The sequence below is a fragment of the Panicum virgatum genome, chromosome 7K, assembly GCF_016808335.1.
Source record: "Panicum virgatum strain AP13 chromosome 7K, P.virgatum_v5, whole genome shotgun sequence".
In the NCBI taxonomy this organism is placed as follows: Eukaryota; Viridiplantae; Streptophyta; class Magnoliopsida; order Poales; family Poaceae; genus Panicum; species Panicum virgatum.
Genome location: NC_053142.1, coordinates 45,303,052 through 45,316,591, shown reverse-complemented (window position 1 = coordinate 45,316,591; position 13,540 = coordinate 45,303,052). Strand labels below are relative to the sequence as shown.

The 13,540-nt window shown below is 51.6% G+C and overlaps 2 protein-coding genes and 1 long non-coding RNA gene across 6 annotated transcripts; 1 reads left to right on the top strand and 2 right to left on the bottom strand.

The window, feature by feature from the left end:
* Window positions 1–4,621: 4,621 nt before the first annotated feature.
* LOC120640304 lies at window positions 4,622–5,417 on the bottom strand (the record flags this gene model as incomplete). Its single annotated transcript, XM_039916149.1, has 1 exon — window positions 4,622–5,417. A coding segment is annotated over one exon (567 nt), but the record flags the coding sequence as incomplete, so codon positions are not given.
* A 605-nt stretch (window positions 5,418–6,022) lies between these two features.
* LOC120641613 lies at window positions 6,023–9,416 on the bottom strand. Of its 4 annotated transcripts, none has more exons than XR_005662317.1 (3): window positions 9,257–9,416; window positions 7,448–9,114; window positions 6,023–6,330 (listed from the first exon to the last, which is right to left on the bottom strand). It is a non-coding gene; the product is annotated as an uncharacterized LOC120641613 (long non-coding RNA). The 4 variants fall into 4 exon arrangements; XR_005662318.1 differs by having other exon boundaries at window positions 7,448–9,179; window positions 9,257–9,400; XR_005662319.1 differs by lacking the exon at window positions 9,257–9,416 and having other exon boundaries at window positions 7,448–8,565; window positions 8,941–9,245.
* Window positions 9,417–11,523: 2,107 nt separating this feature from the next.
* On the top strand, window positions 11,524–12,897 carry LOC120640303 (SH3 domain-containing protein C23A1.17-like). The gene has a single exon (XM_039916148.1). The coding sequence runs from the start codon at window positions 11,524–11,526 to the stop codon at window positions 12,895–12,897; it is 1,374 nt and encodes a 457-aa protein (XP_039772082.1).
* Window positions 12,898–13,540: the final 643 nt, after the last annotated feature.

Sequence of the window (13,540 nt, the reverse complement as noted above, 5' to 3'; positions counted from 1 at the left end):
TCGGGCTACCCAACCCGCCCAGCCATGTCCCCATCCACGTCGGCAAAGGTCCACGGCCCGAAGGCCAGCATATAAATCCACCGTGTCCTCCGCCGCCACTTCACAAACCAACCGCTACACTCCTCGCCGCCGCACCCAGCTGCCGCTGCGCCGCACAGCTCGGGCCACAGGCCATTTCCAACGCCAAGTTCGCCTTACCCGACGGCGACGATGGATCCCCCCGACGTCGAGGCCGGCGGCGGCACCATCAGCGCCGACGCGGTCACCGCCGCGGCCGGCATGGCGGAGGCGACCCTCGACGTGGCGAAGCTGCGGCGCGTCCTGGTGGCCGGCGGCGTCGGCCAAGCCGCGGCGGCGCTGTACATGATGCTGTTCAGGGCGCCGGCGGGCCTGTTCCTCCTGTCCGGGTCGCTGGTCCGCGCCTACTACTGCGTGCTGGCCGCCATCGTCCTCTTCGGCGTCGCGGAGGCGTGGACGGGGCTCTGGCTCTCCCACGGCGACCCTGCCCCGCCCCGCCGGCGCGCGGTCGGCGTGGCGGTGCTCTGGGCGTCCCTCCTGCCGCTGCTCATCCTGGCCAGCGTCGGAGGGTTCGCGGTCTTCAAGTGATCACAGTGCAATGAACACTGGGCTGCGGCTTGTTGCCGCTGTGTATCCCCGTTTGCAGGATACGTCTGTTTTCATGCCTGTTTGAACTCGGGTGTGTCAAAATACTCTGCCCCTGTATTTGCCGCACATGGCTAAAGCAAAAAAAATGTGAACTAGCTGTATTTTGCGATGATATATATTGTAAGTTTTACAACTATGTTGATGCTATTTCAAATATTTTGGGGTGCTACTGGCATGTTTCCTTTCCTCCGTAATCTTTGTAGATGCGAAAAATCTGTCGAGAAGGAACGATCGAGCTGGTTGGGGACAGGGGATCCACAACTGAATGACTGGTCAACGAGGAAGCGCTTGCGGAGCGGGCAGAGCGGCCCGGCCGCCTAAAAGAGTTTTCGTCTAGACTACTATTTCCGTTCTAAATTGTATTGATAAAGCAACTCGTAACAAAAGAAATAATATTTTGTACAAATTTTTAAATAAGATGAGTTGTCAAATTTGAAGTCAAAAAAGTCAAATGACCTATAATTGCTAAGCAGGTGCAGCCGTATGTTTCTTCAAAAAAAAATGGTGCAGCCGTGTGAGCTTCGAAATTCTTTTTTACTGGTTATGCCCACATATAGGCGTATAGGTCCAATTTCACCAACGGGTTAATGCCACTCCAGGTATGTTCAGCAAATCTGTACCTATACCTATTACTAAAACGAGTAAGGTTTCTACTCAAATTTTTGATTTGGTACGTTGATTTGGTCCGCCTATGTTATTGACATGTGGGCTCACAGTCCATCAATCGGAATTCTAATCGGAATCTAAATAAATTAATCGGAATCCTAATAGGAACCCGAACAAATCAATACGAATCCTAATACAATAAAAAATCGGTCAATTAATACCTCACGCGGTCATACATGTTGTGCATGGAGTTTCCACCAAAAAAATTATTGGGCACATATATTTATGGGTAAAATTTATATTATTCATAACAACGCGCGGCCAAAATGCTAGTAAATACAGAAGTGCAAATTGCTGTGACATTTCCCCCTTCTCTAATAACACAAGCTCGGGGGAAGAACTCTTGCCAGCTGTTTAAAAAAATTGCGGCGACATTTACTCTGCAGGGAACGATTTCACCTCGACAAACGGAAGCTCTGCGAGTAGAGTGCGTCCTTTTTCCTCTAGAGATCATGTGTGTACAGTAAAAGAACCCATGGGCCTTCTCCTGAACAGTTTTTTTTTCAACAGATTTTCCTTAACAGTTGATTACCAAAGGAAATGGAGCAACTTAAGCTTGAGCCCGCAGAGCCCCCTGAATTAACTCACAACAGAACAGAATAATCTAAGCCAGGCCGTCGCTTTCCACTATTCCATCCTGCCCTGGTGCAAGGCGTGGATTACTTATTTGACAACATATGTTATGTGAACCACTTTCGTATGCAAACTATGAAAACTCCAATCTGGACCATCGGATCAAGATCCATGGGGAGAGTGGAGGGGGAATTTGCAAAAGTGTGATTACCTAATTCAAGGGCGGGCGGTTAATTGTAAAATTACACCCCCTCCTCATGCTCCTTGGATCTTAATCAGGTGGTCCAGATTGGAGTTTCCATAATTTGTATACGAAGATGGTTTGCATAGCATAAATTGCCTACTTATTTCCTTTGTTAATTGTTGGCTTAGTTTTCTTCATCAACATTCCGCAACTAAACGAAGCCATAGGTGTAAACACCGGCGGAGCTACATGTCGGCAAACATGGGCGGTGGCCCCCCTTGGCCCAAATGAAATCACATAGCATCATTTCAAGTGTAATTGGTTCAGTGAATTTTCTTGTTGGTTAGAGTATTTAGAGAGCAACCACCGAACATATTGTCTTCTTTGCTTCATTTCTAGTAAAAATATAAAGAGAAGAAGTGGTTTTGATGTCTTGGCAGTACAAGATTTTGGCACACTTGAATGATAGATTGCTTCGGTTGCTTCTCATTCTACCAATTTCAACAGAGAGCATTGAGTGTGTTTTTTCTACCTTGAAGATCATCAAAATAGGACTGCGCAATACGATGAACGACTAATTTCTTTACAACAGCTTGCTAGTATATATGTTTATAAGTTAAGCAAAATTGCCTCCCCCCTACGGCTCATTTCTAGCTCCGCCACTGAGCGTACAGGTCCATTTTCACCAAACAGGTTAATGCCACTCCAGGTATGTTCAGCAAATAAATACAGAAGTGCAAATTGCTGTGATATCTCCCCCTTCTCTATGAACACATGCTCTGGGGAAGAACTCTTGCTAGCTGTTTAAAAGAAAACGGCGACATTCTTACTGTTAACTGCAGGGAACGATTTCATCTCGACAACGGAAGCTCCGTGAGTAGACTGCGTCCTTAGTTTCCCCAGAGATCATGTGTGCACAGTAAAAACGCATGGAACTTCTCCTGATCAGGTTTTGTTTCAACAGATTTTCCTAAACAGTTGATTACCAAAGGAAATGGTTTAAGCAGCTTAAGCTTGAGCCCGCAGAGCCCTCTGAATCAACTCACAGCAAAACAGAAATAATCTAAGCCAGCCCGTCTTTTTTTTTTTTGAAAGGAACCTAAGCCAGGCCGTCGCTTTCCACTATTCCATCCTGCCCTGGTGCAAGGCGCGGATTACTTATTTCCCTTGTTAATTGTTGGCTTAGTTTTCTTCATCAACACACACGCCTTCGGGCTTCGGAAAATAAAAATTATATTGCACGAAATGACCTTGCTTACCCACGGGCTCGGACTCGGGCTCGTCAAACCCGGTTCGGGCCACTCGCTGTCACATCAGACCCGATCGAGCTTGCATATTCTACTCCACCAGCTACGGCGGCAGCCCGAAACAGGAAGTCATACTCCGCCACGCTCGGGCCCCTCGGGCTACTCCTGCCCCGCCTCTTCTGCTCCCTGCACTGCACATCCATATATATACACGCACACTCCACATGCTCTTCAGATCAGCTCGAGAGCAACTACGCCATCTGTGACGGATCGATCCGCAGAGGCTTCGGCGGTGGTCACCAGCCAGGCACCGCAGCACGGCCGTTGATGGAGTCGTTCTGCATCCACATGCCCCCGGCCGCGCCGGAGGTCGCGGGGCACATGGCGGACGCCGCGCGCGACGACAGGAAGCTCGCGCGGGCTCTGATTGGGGGCGGCGCCGCGAAGGCCACCGCCGCGCTCGTCCTCGCGCTGCGGCGGCCGCCCGGCGGCGTGTTCCTCCGTGGCGGGGCGCCGTTCTACGCCTACTACGGGGTGCTCCTCGCCGTCGCGCTCCTCGGCGCCCTGGAGGTGGCCGTCGGGTTCTGGGTCGCGGGGGAGCCCGAGCGGAGGCGCGGGTGGGGGAGGCTGGCACTGTGGGCGTCCGTCGTTCCGCTGGTCTTCGTCGTCGGACTGGGTGGCTTCGCCGTGCTGAAGTAGCGCGGCCCGTGCCGTCGCGCGCCTTTTGTTGTTGCTTCCATGCTAAAGAGAGACCAAGTTCGAAGTGGTGGGGTTTTTTTTTCAAAGACGAAGGGGTGCTCACGGATGCAAAAGTTTCGTTGTTGGGTTTGATTGCAAAAGTCTCAAATACGGCCCATTTAGAATAGCGTGGTGTATTATGTACGCTGTGTATTTTTGCTTGGCGAATGAAGATGTGGCCCACCAAAAGTTCAGAGGGATGGAGGGCGAGCCGTCGTCCCCGGAGGGCCATCTCATCTCTGCTCTTCGCGTGGGATGGCATCGCGGTGCCAAGACGCGTGGCGGCATTGGACGCAGCTTGGATACTCATCCTGACAGACAGGCAGTGCCTTTCCTCAAAAAAGGAAAAAAGATAGGTCATCAGGCGCGTCGACGGATCCGAATGTAGCGGACCATCCATCCATGACGAACTAACGAAGCATCTAATTATAACAAAGTGCATTGAGTCGGGAGCTCAACACATTAGCCTCTCAATAACCCCATCATGCTTTTCAAAACGAGGGCAGGGAAATGCACGATTGGAAAATGGAAGCCACCAACACAGGAGTATTTACATTTGCTCTGATTATAACTTGCGGCACCAAAAACAACTGATTTATACAAAAAAAAAGCAATGTCTGGATCAGCAATTTAGCGCGGCGCCATCGGGCCCGCACAGTCAAGAAAATTGAAGGACGAAGAAACAACCGATCAGCCGCCGCCACCGCCGCCTAATTCAGGGACGAACAACGTAACTCACCCGACCTAATCGCGCACCCGGCGAATGGCGATCGGTTTCACCTCGCGCTGTCCCGCCAATCGCCGCGGAACTTCCGGCTCCGCAGCGCCTTGATCCTCCCGGGGATGAGCCTGCCCCACCCCCCGGCCCTGGGCGGCCCCGCCGCCTTCGGCTCCGCTGGCGCGGGCTCCGCCGACACCGACCTCGACCGCGCCAGCGCCACCGCGTCGTCGTACTCCTGCTCCACGTCCTTGCACCCCGCGGCGGCGTCCGGCGTCAGCGGCTGCGGCGGCTTCCGGAACGACACCCAGCCCCAGACCCCGGACCTGGACCGCCCCCGGTCGTCGGCGGCGCCGCAGCCGTGCGCGGCGACGACGGAGCGCGAGCGCGCGACCCGGCGCACCCGCTCGGCGAGGCTGCTGCGGGCCCGGCCGGCGCCGGGGGACAAGGAGGACGACGGGGAGGACGCGCCGGAGGAGGAGCAGGCGCAGGGCCGCGCGCACGTGCACTCGGGGCAGAGGCGCAGGAGGCGGTCGCGGAGGCAGTGCGGGCACACGCCGCCGCCCGGCAGGGGCGGGTGCCGCCGGCAGCGCCAGTCCTCCATCGCGATCCGCTCCGCGCGGCGGGGGGGGGGGGGGGGGGGGGGGGGGCGTTCTGTAGAGGGGGAGGCCGCGCGTCCGCTCGTGAATCGGGGGAGTGAGACGCGGGGAAGGAAGGCAGGGGAGCCCCGACTCCGCCGCTCTCTTATGTGCGAGCGCAACGGCGTTTCGGCAGGACGGTTCGTGAAGGGCGGGCGGCACGGGGTTCGTGGTCATCTACGAGAGGGCCAGGCCATCCTGTCGGGGAGTGACGGCGCAGCTTTTGGTATCAGTACCACGTAGGATTCACTGCCTTTCCTTACGGCGTGCTTGGCCAAGTTTCTTTCTCCAAACTAGTAGAGTGTGCGCGGCACGCACGTACTATTAAAAATATTATAATAAAATAATAATTTTATAGAATACAAAAAGACATATACTTTGAGGGTGTATTCAATAACAAAAGCTTTAACCTATATCACAATTATTTTCAGCGACATTGAGCATTTATAACATGTTTTAAACAAATTTTCAGAGATAGTGTAGGAGCAATGGACGGCCTGTTCACAGTTCACACATCAATTCATTTGAATCCTTCACGCAAATAGTTAGACAATTGGTTAAAATAATAAAAATTTAAGGACACAAAACACAATTATCATATACCTGAAATGCAATATACTGGATGATGCTATAATATAATCATCAATTGTTTTTCTACACTAAAAAACATGTCATAACATATATTATCTATTTCATTGTGTCAAAAATAAAAAGTTTTCTTTATAAGCCAACTACAGATATTGTGCATGCTCTGTTAAGTACTTAAGTGTGCCTACATCAGTGTCGAGATCCTCCATGCGCTTATCCACACCTGCTCCAGTTCGATGAATGTTCCATCTCCTAGTGGATGCCAAAAACTCGTAAGAATACATCAGCTTGCATCATTTTGCTCCAAAATTTCTACAGTGTTGAAAAAAATAATTGAGTTAGTACACATGTGGTAAACCAATATTTATCTGGAAAATACAATGTAAACCCGAGGTTTGTTGAATAATCAACCAATGGTGCGGTACACTAAAAAATTATTGAGTTACTACACATGTGGTAAATACATTTTCTTCAAACAATGGTGCCAGACCAGATTCTACTCTTAATCTCTTACGACCACGACCATACCCGAGGTTTGTTGAGTTTGTCACATCACCAAGTGGTAAATACATTTTCTTCTTCAACCAATGGTGCCAGACCATATTGTACTCTTAATCTCTTACGATCATACCATGATCCATTTAGAGGAAACAATGAACCCCTTGAACTGTAAACAAATCTACACTGAGTTGGACTAATTGGAGTCCCCGTATCTTTAAATGAAATATACGACTAAACTTACTGATTACTCTTGGTGACCGGAGGTCGCCATACACACCACAAAAGTTACCAATTAGAATCCTTACTTTGTTCCTGAACCTAAAATTATAATACTGAACCAGGTGAACCTGAAATGATAGCGTACTAAATTCTAAGAATAAAAAGTATTGGTACTATAATGATGTCCATCTGATTGAAAATTATTATTAATCTAGTGAGCAATTCTAGTGGAGGATGTCTGATTGATGACTATTTTCAGAGCACTCGAGGTTGCCCAAACATGCAGATAGCAATAACCATAATTGATCCCTTAAAGATAGCAATAGGAATTAAGTTCAGGTATACTTAGCCAATAGAATTTGTGCATTTTAGAATAATCTGAAGCTATTGTCCTCGATTTGTATGACACGTCTCATATACAGTTTAGAGGACCAAATAATAAATTTATTTCGAACATAGATTAGCATCAAGCAGCCGCACTTTTTTGCAAATGTTGCGACTTATTTGCATATTGAATTTGCTCGCTCATGCAACTCAAGCATGCAATTAACATGCATATAAGAAGGACCGCATATGAAGAGACACTTATTTGTTATTTCCCCATCTCTATCTGTATAATTTCACCTGACTGTTTACATAATTGCTTGATTGCTGAATTTTCCTAGAAAGAGGCGTCATCAGGTAAATAAATCGTGGCCGGACTACATACCAAGAAGCCTCTTCAGATGTGGGTAGCGTATGGCATTCTTGCCCTCAATGGTGGGGATGAAATAGTCGATAAGCGTGCGCTGCTTCTGGGCACCCTGCCGCAGTTTCCCCTCGGGTGGTCCAGCAGGTCCTCAATACATTGGAAATCAGTTGAAACACAATACAGGTTACTGCAAAGATTGTACATATATGAGCAAAGATAATTGAAACATTAAATCTGTTTCAGAAGAAAGTGAGTACCCTAAAGGAACATTAAATTATTGGTCACCATGGATAAAGGGACTCCTATCAGCATGCAATCTACTACACCTCACTGCTTAGTTCACAATCCAATTGTCAGTGGATCTAAATACATAATCTTTAGTAAAGCATAAAAGCTGAGGATTTAATGGAGCAACTAAAATGTCATGCCCTTCAAAGAAGCTTGCTACACCACATCATGGAAGGTGGTATCTATTATTCTTAGACTACATTCATAAATTGTCACTCTGATAAACTAAAAGCATTAACTAATTATAGATTTACCTCGGGTTCTTGTTGCAGGTCATCTGCATCTATCACAGGAGGTGCCTTCCCAATTTCACATAATTCACTGTATATTGAGACAAGCTCGCCTATACCAAGCTCCAAGAAGGATGGTGAAATGACTTTATTTAAAGATGTCTGGGTATATGGAATCAAGTGTTCTTATTGGTAGCCAGGAGGTATTAGGTACACTATAAAATATGCAAACTCTGCTAAAGCAAAATAATTTGGAAAGCATAATGGGTTTCCTTTCTGCGGATGTGCTACAAAAAATAGAAACTGTGCAACCGAAGAATATGGCAAGCTGCATGTGATGCTAGACAAAAAAAGTGACAGATACCAGTACATTTAGAGGGCTGTGTATCGATATGAAATGTTTTCTCTTCTTCATTAGGCAGGTTTAATTTCCAGGTTTCCCCACGATGTGGCATCAGAACAGCATGTAAGTCACAACATTGCCAAAAAATCCTAACTTGCGAACACTGTGAAAAGAACAATGATGTGTGAGAAGAATAGGCAGGCTCATGAAGCTCACCATTGCAACAAGACACTTGTTCCTAAGGGCCTTGTTGTTTCGCAAGACTGGCCTAGCAGCTGCAAAGCAACACTAGAAGAAAAGTGAGAACAAGTATCATCCTGAATTGGTATTCTGCAGGGAACTAACAAGCACTTTTTTTAAGTCGTAACATTGCCAAAAAAATCCTAACTTGAACAGGTTAGCCCAGTTTTCTTAGAAGGGCAGAACTAACATTCCTTGATATTTTGCAGCTAAGACCATTTAACCATAGATTATTAACTTCACCAAGCAAAAGGGGAATTCTAAGGCCAGTTCGCTAGGAACACTGGAGTATTTGCTCGTTTGAAACAGCTGTTCAAACAACCATTACCACTTTACCAAGAGGCAGATTTCAGAGTGAACAAACAAAATATTTTCATCTTTACAGACTAACCAAATCTTTTCTACCATACCTAGATTGGTACACATCCTTCTTACGGTTGCTGTTTTGGCATCCCTTCAATCGAATATACAGTCAGCATATGTGCAGCATCTGTTGGATGGTAGCTTGTTGTGGCATTTCGTCGACCATTTGAGGCGCAGGATTCAGACATGTCTATGCAGGAACAAAGGGGTGCCCCTCTTGCCTGAAGTCAACACCATCATTAGATGAACACACAACATAAAAATCAACCTTGGACGTCAGCACCGACTGCAAGCAAAGGGAAGGTTCAGGTGAGCACAGGCAACACGGACCTGAGCAATAGCGGAAGTGAGGGTATGACCTACCTGATCGCTGCTGCTGGGCCTCGTACGCCGTCCGCGGAGTAGGCGTACGAGGGCGGGGCGGGGCCCGGGGGGGGGGGGGGGGGGTGCGACTCTACTTGGCCGCCGTAAGGGCACCGGCACGGGAGGCGAGGAGGCGGCAAATAGCAGGCGTCCTTCAGTGGGCGGCCCTTAACACCAGGGCGCGCGACAGTCCAACAGTTTGGAGCTATGAGTCCCACGCTCGCACCTAGCGAGCGCCCCGGTGGCGACGCCGAGGCGGAACCGCCGGACCTCTCCGCCCCAGCCATCCCAAACCATCAAAACCCCACCACAGCCACCACCACCGCCCGCCGGTCCACCGGCTCTTCGCCAGTGCCGCAAGCTACGCCTCGTCTTGAGGCCCGGCGAGGTCGCGGCGCGCCGCGAAGTTTCGGAGGCTTCTCTGGCAGTCCGGGAGAACTTCTTCAAGAATAGCTCCTGCTTGACTTCCACACAACCGCAGTTCCAGGTTCCATCGCCCCATCCTCTCACACCGCGTTCTTTTGGGTTACCCCCGCCTTGCAACACGCACGTTACAACCTTGCTTTTGTGCGCAATATGTTGAACTACACCATTACTGTCTCTCCGAGTCGCCTTGAGGTCACGCGTGTTGGTCCCTGGGTTTTCCGGGTTCGTGTAGCAAATCGTAACGTTGCTAATGCCATTGTTGTTAGAGGGCGTCTTTGCATGGGTTCATCCGTCCTTGTAACGAACATGGCACCATTTATGCCATTTCGAGTGATTTTGGTGATCGAATGACAACACAACACTTGGACTAATATGATTGTTAAGATGATCATTCTCAAGTTTTTAGGTTCAAGTGATGACAAAGAGAAAGAAAATATAGGCGTAGCAAGGACCGAAGGACCGCCCCTACGGGGGTTCTGCTATCCGGTTAGCGGACGGGGGTCGAGGGGGAGCCGCCCCTCGCGGGTCTCAGGGCAGCGCCCTGAAAGCTCTTCGGTCAGGAGCACCGGAAGAACCGACGCCATGGGCATCGGAGCATCCGATGGTAGTCGGAAGAACCGACGCCATGGTACTTTGGTACAGAAGGAAGTCAAAGCCAAGTCAGCTTATAGGCACCGGTTGAACCGGCGGGTCAAAGAGGAGAATCGGTGCATTGGGCGTCCTATGTTCCAGAGACGGTGTCAAGCACCCAGGGGAAGTTTCTTCAGCACCGGTTCTACTGACGGTACATCGGAGCATACCATCGGTGCAATGACGTCAGCGCCCAGGAGAAGTTCATTCAGCACCGGTTGAACCGGTGAGGCATCGGTGCCTTGCATCGGTTCAACCGGTGGTCACTACGTCAGCTGCCAGGAGTTCAACGGCTACTTCGGTTTATGAGTGACCGGAAGAACCGACGCTACCCCTGCCAGAGGCATCGGTTCTTCCGGTGGTACGCAGATTTTCAGCTAACCGTTGGAGCAACGGCTACAAGACTTGGTGGCCTATATATACGCCTCACCCCGGCCATTTGAAGTTTGCTGGAGTCCCAAGACACCTCATACACATCCAAGAACATCTCCAAGCCATACAAGATCTCATAGATCATATCCTTAGCTTATAGCACTAGCTTTGTAAAGTGTGAGTGCTAGATTAGCTCTTAGTGAGTGTGATTGCAAGGCCTTGAGCCTTTGTGCTGTGGTTCTCTAGTGAACCAAAACAAGAGCTTGGTGCGCCGGCACCTTGGAGCGTGAAGCTCGCCGGCAACGTCATCGACCCTCCGACTTGGTGTGGAGCGGCGACGACACTTTGTGCGGGGGACGTGGAGACCCCCATCCTTTGTGGAGAACCTCCTTAGTGGAACCCGAGGCCAAGGTGACCGTGATTGTGTTCACGGAAGAGACTTGGTGGCCGAGTAGCAATACTCTTAGTGAGTGTTACAACAACGTGGATGTAGGTGTGCCTTTGTGGCTAACCGAACCACGGGATAAACACCCGCGTCAAGAGTTTGCTATCTCCTGTCCCTCTCTTTAAGCTTCCGCATTTCATACTAGCAACTTATGTGCCTTTACTTTCATAGAATAGTTTCTTGATAGGAAAGGCTATAGGTTGCTAAACTCTTTTGGGATAGGGGTTTCACACTAGAACAACCTAGTTGCACATCTAGATAGCGTGTTTTAGTTTAAGCTTTGTGCAAACTAGTTGGAGCCATAGGTCTAAGTTTTTATTAGTGCCTAATTCACCCCCTCCCCCTCTTAGGCTAGAGCACTCGATCACTTTCAGTCCTGCTGACGCATTCGTCCATGGCCACGGCGGTGGCTGCGGCGTCACGTCCCACCGGAGCTTGCAACGACGCCGCGTCTGCGGCTGCAGTTACTGCGGTCTCAACCACCTCTGGCCTGCGTGCTGCTGCCGAGAAAGAACATTTAGTGCAGCGCTGGGCTCGAGACAAAAAGGCGCATGGCGCTGGGCGAGCTGTGAGAGGAGAGTTCCGCTTGAATGCTCCTGGGATTGCCCCACTGCACAAGATCGTGCCCACCCCCTCCACTGCTGACACCTGCGCTGGGAGCGGCGTGGGCGGCCAGCTGCCTCCCGCGGCGGGAGCTGCCGCCCTCAATGCTCCACACCAACCTGCCGTCCGAGCGCCTTATCTCAAAGTGCTCCTCACCCCGGCCAAACCTCGCCAAACCCCAACGCGCCGCCCCACTCCCGTTGTCTCTACCACTGGTTGCTTCCGCTGCCTCGCGAGCGACCACCTGGTGAGAGACTGTCGTGATCCTGTGCGTTGCCGCAACTGCCGCGGTTGCGGCCACCGCTTCAGCTCGTGTCCCATGCCGGTCGCCCACGTGCTCACCCCCTTGCCTCGCCGCCACCCGACCGTCCCGATCTCTGCCTCGCGTGGGACCGTGACTACCGAGCCGTTCTCCCCCCGCTACACCACGGCGCCGCCCCCGCCCACGCCTGCCTCCGACCTCCACCCCCCAGTGGCTTTCGACCCGATCAACCTCATCGCCTCCTCGAGCACGGAGGCTCCAAACCTCGAGCTGAACGCGGAGCGCGCAGCACCCTTGTCGGCCCTGGCTGCCGGCGCGACCTACCTGCGCAGGGAGCGCACGCTGGGGAGCCCCTCCTTCAGGGACATCCACGTCCCTGCACTGCTCTTTCACGTAGCCGCGTCGCTTGCCGCCGTGCGAATCACCGCAGCAGCGCCACCCACCACCTCTGCACTGCCACCCACCCCACCACCCGCAGACGCCTCCCCCACCATCACCTCCCCGCTTGCACCAGTGCCTTGCACTTTCCCCACCCCTGAGCCTGCCGGGGATCTCCCACCCAACCCACCTCCTTCCCCGGTGGCGGCCCGCGCCCCCGGTGTGCGCCTTGGCCGGTGCGCGCGTGTCTCGGGCTGCAAGCCCAAGCGTACGAGCTCCCGCCTGGCAGCAAAAGCGGCTGCATCCTATGTGAGTATCCCGGACATGGCCATGCAGCGCGCCGCCCTCAAGAACTCCCTACAGTCGTGCTCTGCTGCTCTCAAGGAGCACGTGGAGAAGAAGGGCATCCTCAACCGCAGTAAGATCCCCATCCCCGTAGCTGACCTGCGCAAACTGGTGAGCGCCGCGGGTCTGGGGTGTGCCGCGGCGAGCGCCGTCGGCGCGGTGCCTCGCACTGCGAAATGAAGCACCGCCCTGACAAACTTGCCAGCGGCAGGGGTCCGACGCCCTCTGCCATGCAACGCCGATGCTCGAGTTGCGCCCCCTTGCGTCGTTCTGTGATCTGTGTTCGTCGTCCGTTTCTGTGGCTGTTCATGAACATCTCGCAGCCTCCGGCTGCTGTAACCGGGTGCTTAATAAGGTTTAACGATGAATGAACTTTTTAGGCGCTTGTCTGTGATGTCGTGGAACGTTCGTGGTCTCGGCGACTCGGAGAAATGTGATGTGGTTCACGACGCTATTGCCTCTGCAACCCCGTCTGTTTGTTGCCTCCAGGAAACAAAACTGCACGACATCCCTGCACCCAAAGCACGCACCTTCCTCCCCCCCACGCTTGCCAACTCCTTTCACTTCCTCGGCGCTGCAAGAACACGGGGTGGCATCCTGACAGCCTGGAACGCTAGCTCCCTCACTCTAGAGTCGTTCATCTCTAGACGACACACGCTCACCACCGTTCTTGTCTCGACAATAACGGACCTCCGTCTCACGATCACTAATGTGTACGCCCCCTCTGATCACCGGGACACGAATCTGTTCCTGGAGGGGCTGCATGAACTGGCACCCCACATTCACGGTCCCTGGCTGCTTGCCGGGGACTTCAACCTCATAC

Coding starts and splice junctions, on each gene's coding strand:
- LOC120640303 (XM_039916148.1), top strand. CDS start 11,524: ATGGCCACGGCGGTGGCTGCGGCGTCACGTCCCACCGGAGCTTGCAAC.